This window comes from Triticum urartu, chromosome 1A, assembly GCF_056163025.1.
Source record: "Triticum urartu cultivar PI428250 chromosome 1A, HENAU_Tu73, whole genome shotgun sequence".
NCBI classification, from domain to species: Eukaryota; Viridiplantae; Streptophyta; class Magnoliopsida; order Poales; family Poaceae; genus Triticum; species Triticum urartu.
This window is the reverse complement of record NC_141873.1, coordinates 310,593,521-310,610,514: the sequence shown is the minus strand read 5'-3', so window position 1 is coordinate 310,610,514 and position 16,994 is coordinate 310,593,521. Positions and strand designations below refer to the sequence as shown.

Genomic DNA, 16,994 nt, shown 5'->3' with positions numbered 1-16,994 from the left:
ACATCCCTAATACCCCCTTTTATCCTTTTCTTCGTGAATCTCGCTACTTATAACGAGAGACACTCTACTGAGAACATTCTTTTAACTTTGAGGACAAGAACTTCTTTTCTCCTGCTGCAGTAGGTTGACATCACCACTAGCAAGTAGGATGTCATCCACATGCACAGGATTAGGAAATGAATTTCCCATTCTATAACTTTGCACGAATACAATTGTCCTCTCATTTTTTTAACCCAAAACAACATTTGATTGCTTTAGTCCATAAAGGACTTCTTCAGGTAGTATCCTTTGTGTTCTTTACTTTCATCTTATGTAACTCAGATCATAATATCTTTCATCTGATGTAACTCAGATCATGATGTGCTACCAACACTCATTGTAATCTATTCAGTGCAAAACGCGCAAAAACCTTTCGATTTAAGTTGTGTTTTACACCTTTACATATTTCCTTTGGAGTCACATTGTCCTTGTAGACTCTTTACAGCCTACTGTTTTGGCTCCATTGGAAATTACTCATCAGTCCCAAACATCGTCGGAATGCACAATTTCATTTCATCTCACATAGTCTCTTATCATTTAGATAAGCAGACACTTCACAAAGCTCGAATGAGCGCTTTAAATGAGGTGGGATCAACCTTCATTTGAATTTCACTAACATAGACTTTATAGTAATTAGAAGTATCTGATTTTCTCATTCCTTTATAGAGCTAACAACATGTGTTGTATAGGTCATACAACATGCTCTCCCAGATTACTCCATCTTCACTAAAAATGACGTATCTTTAAACTTTATAATTTGGGTTTATTCTGTTAAAACTTTCTTCTTTATGACACTTTAAGCACCGTCTTAGTATTCCTTACTCTGCTTTCGGAACTGTAAAAGATCCAGAAATACAACTATTTCTTTTCTTTAGGGGTATTAATATGACCGTCATACTCCCCCAGACGATCACATTCTTCATCACATTATCTAAAGTATAGGGGAGTTTCATCATTCTTAATTTATCTCATATATCTTTCTCCCCCTTGAAATGTGACAAGAACTTTTCTGCCACAATTTCGAAAACCATCGATAACTCTTGTGAATTGAGGAAACTTTGATTATCTACTTCATTCATCAGATTACTTCATACGAAATGAAGTTATCTCTTCATACAAAATGAAGTTATCCTTTAATTAGTATAGGAGTACTTTTTCCTCATTTCATTTTAGAAACTCAACAGAGTTCCTTATCATTAGTACTTTTGCAAGTCACACTTGCATACCATTCTTATCTTTAGTTTCGTCTGTAACTTTTAATCTCTTTGGATTTATTGAGTGCTTAATGACCATTACACATAAGGTGTACGGTTGATACTAGGAAAGCATAATAGCTACTCCATACTTTTCTCCTAGAGTGAGACACATTAAGCACATGAGTCATCATATCTTTCTCCTGTCATACATGATAAGTCCTTTGCCAGTATTTCTCCTGACATATAGGATTTTTGACATAATACTATGTCAACTTTACCCAGTTACGCAGGTATTTTCCCAGACTTTCCCCGCCATGCGGGTTTTATCATAATCCTCTTTCCCGCTATGCAGGTAATTCTCTGTAAGGAACATGAATGCCAGAATTGGCTATTTTGACTGCATATTCAATCATCAAATTTATAAATAAATTCGAATGCTCTTTGACACACATGCTTGATCCGACATTGGTCAAATTAAACACACATGTTGCTTGTTTTTATCTCAAATCATAGAAGTACATGAAAGACATTCGTCAACCAAGACTCTCAATGATCTATCTCTTTTCTTTTGAAACCATTCTTCAGAGAGAACATACTATCTCACGTTATGACCTTTCTTGGTCATCTTTCGGGTCACAAGTACCCAACCATTCGCTTTCATGAATGAAAGCATGGAAAACTTTTAGTCTGAGAAAACTTAGCCAATAATTAACAATAATGAGCATAAAAATAACCCTACGTTGGTCTGGTTAAAAAATATGCACAATAAACTTTTGCAAAACTTCCTTTTTATACTCTAAATCATCGTTTTGGTAGAATTAGAATAAAATTCATTCTTCTACATTAATTCCATATCACCGTTGGGCGAAATGAAAATAATGCATATAACTCATAAACAATGTGATGATAGTATTTCTATTAAATAACTTTGCTCAGAAATAATAATCATCATCAACTTTATTGCAGCGGAAAACTAGCAATATACATTTCTCAGTCTTTATCAAATTCTCTAAAAAAAGGTCACTTTGATACAAAATTAATCAGAGATTTGAACTTTTAACTATAAGACTCATTGAGTTATAATATTGTCATCATCAACGTTGGTCAGAAAATAACAATACCATAATTAAACTTTAATCAAATATCTTTGTACTGTCATAGCATAAGCTATCTGAATCTGATTTCACCCATAAGTGAAAAAACTTCTCTCAAAAAACTGTTCATCCAATTAAATTTTCCCGTTGGTTCCAATTTAATTGGAGGATAATACTTTTTCTTTCTTTGTAAAAGAGTACTATTAATTATTTACGCAGCGGAAAAACATGAATAAAAAATTCATGAACTTTTTACTGTTTACAGAAACTTTTCTTTGACTAAATAAAAATTTATGAACTTTATTATTTTCTTTATAAATTCATGAACATGTCTTTTTCTGAAAATTTTCTATTTTCATTTTTTCTTTTAATTTTCAGAAACTTTTATATTTTCTAAACAAAATTTTCGTTGGAAGAATTTGCATAGAAAACTATTTGAAGTCTGCCCAGAAAATTGAACAAATAACAAAACAGAAGGAAAAAAACTGCAGCTGGAATGGCGTGCGGCTGCGGCCTCGGCCCAGCCGCCCAGCTGGCCTCGACCCAGCGCGGTCCAGCCGCCCAGCCTCCACTTTCGGCCCAGCCGCCCATATGAGCCGGCGCCGCTCGTTCTTGGCCGTCGGATGAAATCCGATGGTCCAGCGCGACGATCGCCCGAACAAAACAGGCTCCAGCCATCGGGGAGAAACCCTAGCGCTCATCTCTCCCTTCGAGAGCCGCTCCCTCCTGTCGCTCCTCTCTGTCCCGACCGCGTCGGGCCACCGCGCCGCGCCCGGTCGCCGGCGACGGCGACGACTGCCGCCGCACCGGCCGCGCCGATCTGCAGCGCTCTTTCCCTTTCCCCTCCTTTCTCCTTCCCTTTCTCCTTCTCGCTCGCGACCACGGCCTCTTTCCAGGTTGCCGGGCCACCGCGCTGCGAGCCTTTCTTTCCCTCTTCTTTTCTGTCTCTCCCTTCCGCCAATACTTAGCAAAGAGAGAGAGAGAGAGAGAGAGAGAGAGAGAGAGAGAGAGAGAGAGAGAGAGAGAAGCTCGACGGCCTTCTCTGCCCCGTTGTGCTCGACGACGGCGGAGCGGTCGACGATGGCGCCGTTGCCATTCGTTTCGCCGGTCGCGCGTTCCCTTACGGTGAGCGCGCCGTCGTCGAAACGTTTGACCGCGGTGCCCTTTACCCCTCTCGGGGTGGTTCTTCGTCTGGCGCCTCGGCTTGCCGATGCGCACCCGGATCGAGAGGAACAGGCGCGGCCATATGCGGCAGCACTCTTTGCCGGCGAGCACTGGGCCCTCTCCGGTGATGTCTTTGCCCTGTCACTTTAGGGTTCTAAGGGGGGGGGGGATGATTCCTTTGATTTGCACCGAAATCCTCAACCGAAACATGGCTGATACCATTGTTGAGTCCTCTGGATCGGTTAGGGTTAAGGATTCACGGTGGTCTTTACCTTTTTCCTTGAATCGATGAGCCCGACCCGGTGGCCATGGTGGTGCTGTGTCGCACGGGGGTGATGGCAAAGATGGCGAGGTGGTGCGGAGCTTCCCGTCAGCACTGCACTAACCCAAGATCGGTAGGGGATTAGGTGGGATGTACGGCGGTGCGATGAACCTCGTGATGCGAGCCGCCGGTCCCCACCTTTTTATATAGTGCAGGTGACAGGGGCCCGTCAACCATAGTGGGTTGAGCGCCCCCGATCAGGGCGCAGATCTAAGGGCCCGGTGGGCCGTTGGGCCCACACGGTGGAGATCATCCTAACACCTCGTACCCCATTGGAATTGCCTCTCATCAGCATGTACGAGCCCAGTGTCGTTTACTTCATGGTCGGGCAGGACCCGGCGTCGTACATGTATAACAAGGTATGAATTGTTGCCCTTGACATTAGCAAGGGCAAGGTGAAGTCGTCGTCTGCATACATCAATGGTGTAGGGTGGGGGACCTCTGGTGAGGAAGCTTTGTACTTTGCCAGAGAAAAACCCCAGATTTACACTAGCTTTCTTCCTGCCGAGTTTGCCGAGCACCTCAATTTGCTTGGAACCAGGTAATTGCTTCTCATGTACTCACTCTGTAAAGAGATATAAGAGCGTTTAGATAGTGACGCTCTTATATTTTTTTACAGAGGGAGTATGTAGTATGTATTTCATGGTTTGTGCACAATATTCATTTAGACTGCCCCCTTTGGTGTCTGTGTCAATCAAGAGTAGGCTTGATCTTACTTCCAGTAAACAAAAATAACCTGGGATCTAGAGTTTGGAATTTGAATGCAAATTTTGAAGAGCGATGTTAGTTGGCTGTGACTAAGAGGAGTATTGTCATCCTCTCAGCTGAAGACTTGTTCTTGTAGGCCTGGTCTTGTCCAAGGTGGTAACGATCATGCTGCCGTCGTTGCAGTACCTGGAAAGAGAGTTGCAGTACCTGGAAAGAGGAGAAAGTTAGGAACTCTTTGATTCGTAGGATTTCCCAAATGCAGGAATAGAAAAAATTCGTAGGATTCGTAGGATTGGAATGTCATGTCATCTTGAATCCTACATGATTGTATGAGTGTTTGATTGTGCATAAGAAAAACGTAGGATTCTTTTAAAGAGGTTTGAGTGGATGGAAAATTTCCTATGAAATCTAGTGCAAATAAATTCTATGAAAAAATTCCTACGGCTTACAATCCTGCGAATCAAACAACCCACATAGAAAAAAATCTTAAGGATTAGAATCCTTCAAAATTCCTTTGAGAATCCTTTGAATCAAAGAAGCCCTTAATGTGATGAAGTTACCAGCTTGCCGAAACGTGTGAGCTCTGTCACTGCGACCCCACCAGCCAACTTGCCTTAGACTAGCCACGGTGGGAGTAACTTCAGCAGGAACATCGAATCCAATTCAGCAAATTTGCTTATGTGGCAATGAGTTAATGAGCAGAGAGGTAGTTGTAGTAACTTAGCTAGTTACTGTAATATCACATGTCCCAATGCAATATGAGTCTATAACCTAATAAATGAATCTTTGCATGTTATCACAATTAAGTTACTACCCACTATGACATAGTCTAGGGATATGTGTATGTTATTAGTGTATGTTATTCTCCATTGTGGCTAGTCTTAGTCTACTAGACCAAGCCTGGTTCCGACGACGAAACAAACACCGATCCTGCTCTGCATCGGCTCCACGGAGGCAAGAATTTCAGCTAATGCGACCCGCACGCGCATGCAATCTTCTGAATAATACTCAGCTGAAGACTTAGGAATTTTTAGTATATAAGAGGCAGAAGAGACGACGAGGAGGCGGAGCGGGACAAAGTCTCGGGCCGTCGCTTTCCTGGCCTACTCACTCGTGAAGCATGACTGAGATCTAAAAGGCGCCCGCGCACTTTGTGCGCCGACCTTCCTCGCCGGTTTCTGTCGTCGTCGGCCGCCACCACCCCCAGTAAACAAATTGTGCACGCGGTGGTGGGAGTGGTTGCATACCATGCTCCCCTACCCCATCCCTCTTCTTCTACCGCAAGGAAGTGATGCACTTTATTGATTGATTCCTGGGTGTCTTAGCCGCCGATCAACAGTTGTAGCTTGTGATAAACTATAACTGGAACTTGGTGTGTTGTGCTATTGATCAATGAAAGTGAAATCTGTGTGATCTGAAAATCAATATGAAAAGAAAAACTCAAAATGCCTAACACGGACAGACCGCGGGGGATAATCGTCCTTGGTCGCCAGGGGATGGATGGCAAGCGAACGGGGGAGGTGGCAGTTTTAAAAAAAAAAAAGACAAAACACCCAAGACTTTATTCATTGAAAATAACAGTAAAATCGTTTATGAGGAGAGGTAAAATTTCAATTGGAGGTTCCTCAAACTAATCCAACATCGAAGAAAATCTAGCCAACCTAGCGAGCTCATGAGCAACTTTATTTGCGTCCCTATTATAATGTTCGAATCTAGCTATAGTAAAATCACAGGCGAGACGAAGGCTCCATCCTTCCTCTCCCTCCCCGTACCTCCCGGCCTCCCTCCCCGAGCGGGGCGGTCCTCCCTTCCCTCGCCGCCCAGCCCCCACCTCCCACCCCTCCTCCCGCCGCTGCCGCCAGCTGGCGTGGCCGGGCGTTGCCCGCGCGGCGCCGTGGCGAGGCCGGCGGTGGCGGCCCTCTTCCTCTCCCCCTCGCGGTTCCCCGGCTCGGGCGGCGGTTTCCGGCGACGGTGCGCCTCGGCGGGTGGTGCTCCAGTGTTGATCGAGCGCAGATATGGCGGCGGCGTGACCCTTTGACGGCGGTGACGGCTGGCGGCGGGTGTGGGTCGGCGGAGCCTTGCAGGCCTAGATCTGGGCCCTTTTGGGCCCGATCTGGGTCAAGGCGGGTTGGTCTGGCCTCCGGCGGGTCTCCTCCGGCTGGGCTGGCGGGATGCGGTCGTTGGGATTGGTGGTTCTGCGCTGCGTCGGCTGCAGCGCGGCAGCAGGAGCTTAACGGGCCCGATCTGGGCCCGGCTGGGTAGGGGGTCCGGCGTGCTCCCGCGCTTGTGTCCGGTCTGCTACGGCTTGTGCCTGTGGAGGTTGTCCCCTCCCACGTGGCTGTGGTGCTCCCGGTCCATATCGGCGGTGGTCTCGTTTGGTTCGGCCGGCCTCGCAGCGTCTGCGGTGGAGAGGCGACGGTGGTGTCCTGGTGACTGTGGTGGCGCAGGTTGGTGGGCGGTTAGCATGGTGGAGCCACCGGTTGGTCCTGGGTTGTGGGTATGAGCGGTAGGGCGAAATCCCTCTCGGGTCCGCCCGGCACCGACGCGGTGACGCCTGCGGGCGCCATCAACCTTCTTGAAGGGCATCGGGAGTACCTCTCGCCCGCTTCCCTTCGTGTACCAGGAGAAATCCTAGGATTCATCCGGGCAGCAGCGTTGTCGTCGTCGCAGTCCTTCTTAAAGGTGTTGCTTGGTTCACGGCGACTCGATGGCATGGGAGCGTGGTGGATGCATCCGGTGGGCGCAGCGGTTGCGGGATGCTTCAGCTTTCTTTCATCCGGTGCTGTCGGCATTTCTTTCTCTTGCTTTTCTCTTGTTTTTCTTTTGGGCATGATTGTGCTGTTTGCCCCAGCGACGAACTTCTGGCTGTATCGGGTGCTTGCTATATTACTATAGCGGGGCGCAAGCCTATTTCAGTAAAATCACAAACAAGATGATAGCAATCGCCAAAAATCACCACCGCCGCCCCAAATAATGACCACTCATCTTCATCGTTTCAATGGCCTCCAGGTTGACAGAGTTAATAATGAGGCAATTGAATCCTATGTTTTGCGTGAGGGTAAGACCAAATCTGAGCACTAAAGATTCGGCCGTCGGGGCATCCGCACAGTCGTCGATCTTTCCATTCCCTCCAACAATGAAGTTTCCTTTATAATCCCTGAAAACCACCCCTGTCATACCCCTAAGAAATCTTGATCAAAAGAAGTATCAACGTTAAGTTTGACAAAACCCCCAAGGGGCAGGGGTGGCAGTTTTTTTTTCCTTCCGTGGTCTTTTTGCTTTTTTCTTGAATTATTTGATAAAACCGCCATCCATCGGATGGAGATTGTGTGGTTTAGGGAGGGTTCGTGGGGAACGCCAGCCATCTAAGATTTCCCATTTATTTTCATATGATCCTACAAAAGGATCGAGTTCTACTATCGACTATAACGGAATGAAAGAATTATCTGTCTCATCTAACTCATACACCATTTGATTTTACACAGAAATTCATGTGAATTTTCTTATTTTGTTTGACTAATCAAATGGTATAGGCGTTACATGAGAATTAGCAAATCCATATTGCTTGAGAATCTTTTGTTGCTAAGGTAAAAAGAAAGAGAAACAAATGTGTATGTGAGTGGAATCAAATGGTTATTTGGACTAGGGTGGACCAAAAGCTCGTAGCTCGCGAGTTCAATGACCGCTCAGTATCTTGGCTCATTAAGCTTGTAATACTTCTTAATGAACAAAGCCAATCACTAATTTTAACTTGTTAAACTGAACAAGCTGAACGAACGCTCAGTATCTCGGCTCATTAAGTTTGTAGTACTTCTTAATGAACAAAGCAATCACTAGTTTCAACTCGTTAAACTTAACAAGCTTAACGAACGAGTTAGCTGGTTTCAGGAGCAGATCGTTAAGCTGGTAGTACTTCTTAATAATAGATATCAATCACTAGTTTCAACTCGTTAAACTTAACAAGCTTAACAAACACGCTAACTAGTTTCAGAAGTAGATTGTTAAGCTTGTTAATACAACACAACACATATTCTTATCTTAAATGGCAATATGTCGGGGCACCTCAACCCTTCTATTTGATCTAATTGACCCAACCCAACCCATAGGGAGTAGCAACTAGTGCACCTCCTCCCATGCTCACCTCCTTTTTGTAAAAAATCACAGCTGCACACTTGTTCCATATAGATAGCAAAACCTCATAGCTGAAGCAAAAGAAGGTAATACCCATTAACAAATGTTCACGAGCTTTAAACCTTTCAACGAACAAGTCAAGCAGGTTTTTGCTCGTTAAACTTAACGAGCTTAACTAGCAAGAGCAGCTCATTAATTCACCCCTATTTTGACAGCGAAAATCCTAATCTTATGGGAGGGAGGGTTACCGTCTCCCACTAATCCACCCTGATTTTAATTCCATAAGAATCTGTCAGTAGGTGTAGCTTCTCTCATGGTTGTATCATCCTCCTCACCAGATATCAAAACCCATCATTTGTTGTTTGTATCCCGGCAAGGCAAAATGATCTCCACCGGCAAGCATGGTTCATGGCCGTTGATATGATACATAACCTAAGCGCTTGCTAGGAATGATTTTAGGGCAGGGCATTAGAAAAACGAGCAGGTGACACACGAGCTGTGTCTCTCTCTCTTGCCGCGAAAACCTGGCCGTGACTGTACTCGGCAAAAGCGCGCGCGACTAGGGCCCCCACCCACCGTCAGATCGTCGTTCCACGTATACGTTTGCTTGGTGCAAAGCTTTCCCGTTGCGCGCGCAGATCTCCGTCCCCTCCACTATGGCCTTAACCCTTAAGCAACCAAAGCCGCCTCCCTCCCTCCCTCCCTCGCCTAATCGAAGATCGCGCGCCCGCTCCCTATATAACCAACGCAGACACGACCACGAGACGCCTCCGATCCACCTTAGCTTCCCGGCGAGAGCCACCACCGTCTCACTACCCAGCCAGTACTACCTCTCACAGTCACAGCTGAAGCAAGGAGATCGCACCGATCGAGGCAGGGGAGGGCAGCTGCGGCGGCAGACCGGCCGGTCCGAGCGACATGCACAGAGTCTCACCGTGGAACTCCTCTTCTTCCACCTGGTCGTCGTCGTCGTCGTCTTCCGCCCCGCGCAGCAGCAAGCGCGCCCGCCTCGCCGCCGCCAGCGCCAGCAGGCTGCTGCCCTGGCCCTCGCGGCGCGGACCGGCCAGCCATGGCGTCGCCCTTTCCGCCCGGCTCTTCTTCCTCTTCCGCTTCGTCGCCCCTCTCTTACCTGATCCCTAGGCAGCCGCCGCCTTCCTCCGTCGTGGCGCAGGGCTTCTCGTGCGGCGCTCTGGTGCAGCAGGCCGGAGGATTATACGGTGCCGACGGCGTCGGGGCGCTGGAGGTGAGGCAGGGGGGCAGGCACGCGGGTCACCCGCCGCTGCCGCGCCCGCCGCCGCGGCAGTGCCCGCGCTGCAGGTCGGCCAACACCAAGTTCTGCTACTACAACAACTACAGCCGCAAGCAGCCGCGCTACTTCTGCCGGGCGTGCCGCCGGCACTGGACCGAGGGCGGCACGCTCCGCGACGTGCCCGTCGGTGGCGGCCGCAAGAACAGGCGCAACGGCGGGGGCAAGGGCGGCGCTAAGGCTCCCTCCACCGTCGTCACCACGGAGGTGTCTGCTGCGGCGGCGACGGCGGCTACGCAGGGCAGCGGTGCAGGCGGACCGGCCGGCGCCGTCGACGCGTTCATCCCGGCCGACATCCTGAGGCAGATGCTGTCCCAGTCGGCAAGCTTCACGGCCGTCGGCGGGGGCGGCGGCTACGGCATCGACCTGAGCGCGTGGCAACAAATGAGCGGTGCCGCACCAGCACCGCAGGGCGCCAGCGATGTTGGCGCGGCCGGAGGCACGGCTCCGGCGGCAGATGCCAACTGCGGCACAGGCGCGCAGTACTGGAGCGGATGGCAGCTGCAGGATGACATGCCCGGTTTCGACGGGACTTTCTAAGCAGTACGACGTGAGCTTCGGGGTGGGGAGGTTCCATCGTTCGTCTAGCTGCGCGTGCCCACGATGTTCCGGACGAAAAAAATGACAATCTGTGCACTTTGGCTTCCGATCTGCCACTATATAAGTATGCTTGTATAACAGTGTGAGTATTCCTCTCGTACGTGCTTAATATAGTAAAATAGTATACTACTCCCTCCCTTCCTAAATATAAGTCTTTATAAAGATTTCAACAAGTAACAACATACAAAGTAAAATGAGTGAATCTACACTTTAAAATATGTCTATTTACATCCGTATGTGATAGTCCATTTAAAATATCTAAAAAGACATATACTTATTTAAGGACGGAGGGAGTAGATGTGAAGACTTTGGACCGTGCGAAGTCAGCGACGGTATATTTCGCTCTGCTATATGTGCGGTAATTTGGCGTTTTCAAGCAATTTCATGCCTCCCGTTGACATCAGATTTTGGCATGCTCGAAAATATAATTAAGAATGCCTTAAATGGGAAAATGCTCAAAGTGAGAAAGTTCCGTTTCATCAAAAAGATAAACTTTGATATTTGGGCTATAGCCATCCGGTCTCATCTCCAATGCTGAAGTTGTGTTCGAAGTACTGAGATTTTATATCCAAAACACTATTCGGCTGATTACGCCTCCAAAATGGCCACGTATGAGAAAACTTTTTACACGAATTGTCTTCGTCTCGTCGAAACGGTCGATTTTGATATAATAATCGTTCCAATCCGAATTCGTATGCAAAAGTTACAGCCATCCGAATACAACCCTATCACGAGCCAAAAGTGGCGCACCCCACCAGACACCCTGTCTGATGGGTAGCGCGAATAATAATCTGTTTTGCGCGATCAATTTGGCCCTCAAGATGACCTCTGATCAAAAAACGTTCAAACATGAAAGTCGTTCATCTCGTCGAAACGATCAAGATTGCTTTTGGGCTCGTTTCCATCCAAGGTTGTTTACCACCTTAAAAATTACCCGCAAGGTCCAGCCAGTTTACACCGAACAGTTTTGGAAAGTTCAGACAAAATCAATCCGAATTTGACTAGGGTTTTGGACGTGAATCCAAGCCTTTTCCTTGCACGAGAAGTCCAGCCGCCTCTTATATACCTAAGGGGTGACAGCCGATTGAACAACACACAATCAATCAAATCATCTACCACTTTTTATCTTTTATCTTTTCTCTTTAACCCTAGTTCTTCTTCTTCCTCGTTCTTCGTCTGTTCTTCTTATTGCAGGGCGACGAACATCGAGGCCCTAGGGGCGATCAGGTCGACTTAGGGCAGCCCATAGCCGCTGCGCGCCTTGACGGGGTCCCTCCCGGGCGTGTGGGGTTTCGGTTCCTCAAAAGCACCCGTCGGATTGCTTGCGTACCGTGCTTCCAGACGGGTCTCCTTCGACGTGAGCTGCGGTGCATCACCCCCGGCGTCGGGGGTACACGGTGACGTGTTCGTGTGCGAACACACTTTTTGGCGACTCCGCTGGGGACGAAGCTTTGAACGGTCTTCGGCCCGTTCTTGCTACGAAGAGATCGTCGTCTAGGGTTTGCAATTTACAAAGGTAACATGAATACCCAATTCACCTATGTAGATACAAATAATGCGTATGTTGTTGCTAAATCATTTAATGAGCATAATATATCGTCTAGCCCTAGCTTTATCAATCATGCATCTAATTATGTGCAAGAGCCCATGCAACAAAATCTCCATGCTTCTACCTCATATAATTTTAGCAACATGAAACATATGTATACGAACTCCCATGCATCGGCAGCCCCGCAAATCCATATGCCGATGAACAACATGATGAGTTCCGTTAATCAAGTTGAAACACTTCACATAGGAACTTCTGATAGTATGCAACAAAGTGTTTCACCTTTTTATTCATTGGCAACTAGCTTGCAATATGTTAATCAAAACATGCTGGTGGATACGGGAATTGGCCATGCTACTACTAGTTATCCGGCCAATTACCCTCAGTCATCATATGCTACACCTCATGCTACTATTTTTTTGACACCATATGCAACTATGGGTATTCATAATTCGGCCTCGCACCTTCACGCTAATAGCCGAATAAGTGAAAATTCTATAGGATCACATGTGTCTTCACCTAGTATCGTAGTATATAATTTCCCCCCTGTAAAATTACAGAATTTCGGTGACATCTCGTTACCAAAAAAGTCTAAAAGTGTCGGGGGCAGTTCTATCTAGATTGGGTCATTAAGAAAAATCTTATGTCTTTTTGGGACGAATGCAATGTTGTTCTACATGAATTAATAAAAGAGGGAAAGCCTATTAATTCTACTGCAATTCAAGCTAGATTATGCCAAAAGAAAAAAACATCGGGTGTGGATAGAATTATCAAAAAAGGTGGTGATTCGGATAACAAAGTTAATTCAGCTATTGAAAAGACCGAATCAAATATTACGCATGCCAAATTTATTCTAGAAAAACAGGATGACAAGGTATTGGGGAACTATTCGAAAGAGGAACAACATATCGTTCAAGTAACGCAATCATCATGCTCTCCCAACGTGTTTGAACAGGTATGTCTAGCAAGTGATTAACTATCTTCCGATTTGGTCACAACTTTATTGTTGATGCTTCTATAAGAGAAATTCTCATAAGTAATTTTGAAAGACCAATGAAGAAGGGAAATTTACTTGTTAGCAATAAAAATGTATAGAACCTATTATTGTAGCCAAAGTTTTCCCCATTGCTTTATCAAAATTTCATATCTAATTGGGTAGCTTTGCTTGTTTCATACTTGGCTTGCACTTGGTCTCAATTGAGACATGTGTATTCTAACTATTTTTGTTTCAGAAATTTAAAGCCAAGATCAAATTCTTTTGAGAAATCTGATGCTAATATAATACCTTATCCAAATACATCGGAGATAGGGTGCAAAACACAATGTATAGCCGAATGGGGAGATTCTAAATCTGAACCATTCGTTTGCTTACCTCCAAAGCCGTTCGCACACCATGATCGGCTAGAAAACAAAACATATACCTTCGATTCAAACATCTGTGATCAAATCTTTGATTTGTTGTTGAAAAATAATTACATTAGAATTCTTGATCACCATGTCGAGCCATCTATCTAAGGACGAATTTATTGTAAGTTTCATGATTCATTCAAGCATAGTATTGAGGATTGCAACATGTTTCGTCAAATAGTTAAATCGGCCATTGATAAAGGACGATTGAAATTTGTTGAGACACCAAGAGATGACGAGTCTATTCCAATTGGTCCCCATGGTAGAAGGTTTTTGCATCGGCTGATTCAAGCTGATCCATTTAAAGATAAGGTAAAAACTGCAGGTGATGCGATCAAGCTTTCAAGTAAAGAAGTTGTTGAAGAGCATAATAAACATAATCCTGAGGCCAATAATTCCATCGAAGATACAATGGAGACGCCAAGGACTGGGGGGCAACAAGAAAATCCAAAGATCGGTGCAAGCACAACCAAAGAAAACAAAGGCCGACGTAAGCACAAAGATAAAAAGCCGAAAGTCACTTTCGCGCAACTATTGGAAAAATATCAGAAGATAAGTGAGAAGAACAGTGCTTATCGGCCAACTAATGCGAAAGCATCAAGATCACTCCCTAGGCACAAATCCAAGGATTGATATTGGCAAGAAGAGAATTTGAATGCAACTTGTTCATATCCTTATTTTGGGCCACCAATGCCAATGTCATGGGTGCCTCCCTATGCTCACGTAAATCCATATCCATCATGGGACAAGTATGATACAAGGGCACATTCTCCATATTATTATAAACCATCTCATCAATATTATGCAACTCCAAGAAGACCAACATTCAATGAGCAGTCATATGTTCAAGACCGTTTCAATAAAAAGAGTCGGTCCGGAGCACAAGGAAGAATAAGGAGGTGGTTGAGCAAGTCTCACTACAAAAAAAATACACTTCCGTGATGATACGTGTTTGTCACAGTAGGTCGTGTTTTTGTCATGCATGTACATCCATGACAATTTTATGATAGAATCAAGATAGTCATACATGTGCTGTCGTAGAAGTGTTCCATGACATTACTAAAATTATCATCACGGAAGTGTCCACTTCCATGACGATAAATCGCGCATCACAGAAGTGCTTTCATCAAGGGTGACCGACACGTGGCATCCACCTTAACGGAACGCCGCTAAGCTACCACGCCCTATTTTGGATCCAATAACCCGTTAACAACCGGGACCAATGGGAAATTTCCACGTGTAAAATTCTGATTGGCCGGAGGGAACACCTGTCAGCTCGTCAGTGGGCCAGATGTCGCCCGTCCATTGGAGGAGACATGCCTATGATACGTCGACACGTGGCTGGGCCCAACAAAGGCCCATATAGGTTAAAAAGGCCGGCCTAGTCAAAGGCCGTAGTACTTACTCAGGTACTAGTGGGACAGCCCAATAACGACCTGCTTAATAAAGGCCCATTTACGGCCCGAAGCCAGATCTGACCCATTAATTGTTCGCCGAATATTTGGGCCCAATTACAGCCCAGTGACTTTCGGCCTGTTAGAGGCCCGATGTAGACATGGGCCCATTTAAGCCCGGTGTGACTTTCGGTCTGGGAATGGCCCGTGCTGCCCATGGGCCATATATGGTCCGACGGGACATCGGGCCCACTAACGGCCCGTGATAAAGGTGGTATCAGTTAAGCCCAATGTGACTTTGGTCCTGTTAAAGGCCTGTCGCATAATTCGGCCCATTGATGTCTGTACTAAGCTTTAGGCCTCTTAAAGGCCCATGATATCAGTGGGCCAACTAAGGCCCGAGATATGTTTCGGCCTGGTAACTGCCCGTGATATAACTGGGCCCAAAAAGGCCCGGTCTACATTTCAGCCTCCTGAAGGCCCGTCGACGACTAGTGAAAATTGAGGCCCAACATGCATTTCGGCCTGCTAAAGGCCCATGGTTTCATCTGGGCCGTAACAGGCCAGTACAATATTCAGCCTGTTAATGGGCCAACGCTACCTGGGCCAAACTAAGCATTGGGTCCACAAAAGGCCCAACTAAAATATAGGCCGGTGTAAGTTGTGGGCCTCGCGCAAAGTGTGAAGGCCCCAATCATTTAGGCCCAAGAAAGATGCAGGCCGGCCCAATTGTGGCCCGCTAAAATAAAGAAATTACGGCATAGTAACTAAGAATAAACCTACACTATACAATAAAGGATTTATAGTATATTACATCCACTAGGCATCGAAGTTCGCCACTAGTGATCATAAAGCGCAACGAAGAAGCAGATTACAAAAACTGGGCACCATTGCAGCGTAACAAACTAATACTGAACCGAGACCACTTCCAAGACAATTCAAGAAAGGTTAGCCTTGCGCGGGAACTGTTGCGCAAGCTGCTGAGCAAGGCTGTGAGACCGGCCTAGCATGTCGGTCATAGCTTCCAGGTGTAGCTGTTTAGTGATGAGGTTCTCATTGGTGTTCTCCGCAATCTTTCTTAGAGATAGGACTTCAAGTCGAAGTTGAGTTGCAGAATGCCTTTCTGCTAGAACTTGGGACTAAAGAAGTCAAACTGATTCAGACAACGAATTCTGTGAGCTTGTCTGACTGCTAGTCTCAAGTAACTTGAACACTGCATCAAGACAAGACTTTGGTGTTGTCTCGCTATCTTCAAGATGTTTTGCCTTCTTTGCTGCAATATATGTTGGGTTTGTCTCACAGCCTTCAGCAGACTTGTGCATGCCATCAGGCATATCACCCTGAAACAAAGCTGATAGATGACAGGTTTTGCACATGTATAAACAAAGATGATAACTGTGCTGTCAATTCCATCCAATTTCAAATTAGAAAAAAATAAAGAGTAAGTTCAAAATATCAATAGCATAATTGGCATTGTTCATAATGCGGGGAGCTTCACTACACTACTGGATTACCATGTCAACATAACAAGCATAGATGAAGGGCAAAGACAATCATTGTATCTATTTTGGTTAATGTGCATGGCATGTTGTTCATATCATCATCCACATCAGTAAGATAAAACATGAGATGACAAGGTGCAAACGTGGGCTGCTTCACCACACACTGGATTATAGATCCACCAAAACAAGCATACATATAGGGAGTGTTGAGTAATGTGCATGGTATAAATAAGGAATTTGGTTTTACAAGTAAAACTTAGAACTTACGGTTCTTGCGAACATGCATTTTGGTAGAAACAAAAAACTAAACAGTAGTAAACAATAGGGAGTATGAGAAAATTAAACAGCAGTTGAGGATAAAGGCTTTAGAAGGACTGACTTACATTAACAGTTAACACCGGCTTTATAATGCCCTTCTCCATGTCAAGGGAAGGATAACTCAAGAATTTCAGCACATAATCTTCTTCATAAGCATTGCGTGTACTCTACATTTTGTAGAGAGTAATTATAGATATGATAATACTGGAAGGGATAGAGGATAATGAAGATAAGATGCAGATTGATGCTACATAATCAACTACC

At 45.7% G+C, this 16,994-nt stretch overlaps 1 protein-coding gene across 1 annotated transcript; it reads left to right on the top strand.

Moving 5' to 3' along the window:
* The first annotated feature begins 9,384 nt into the window (after positions 1 to 9,384).
* Positions 9,385 to 10,638, top strand: LOC125532102 (uncharacterized). Its single transcript, XM_048696291.2, has one exon. The coding sequence runs from the start codon at positions 9,724 to 9,726 to the stop codon at positions 10,498 to 10,500; it is 777 nt and encodes a 258-aa protein (XP_048552248.1). The 5' UTR covers positions 9,385 to 9,723; the 3' UTR covers positions 10,501 to 10,638.
* Positions 10,639 to 16,994: the final 6,356 nt, after the last annotated feature.

Coding starts and splice junctions, on each gene's coding strand:
- LOC125532102 (XM_048696291.2), top strand. CDS start 9,724: ATGGCGTCGCCCTTTCCGCCCGGCTCTTCTTCCTCTTCCGCTTCGTCG.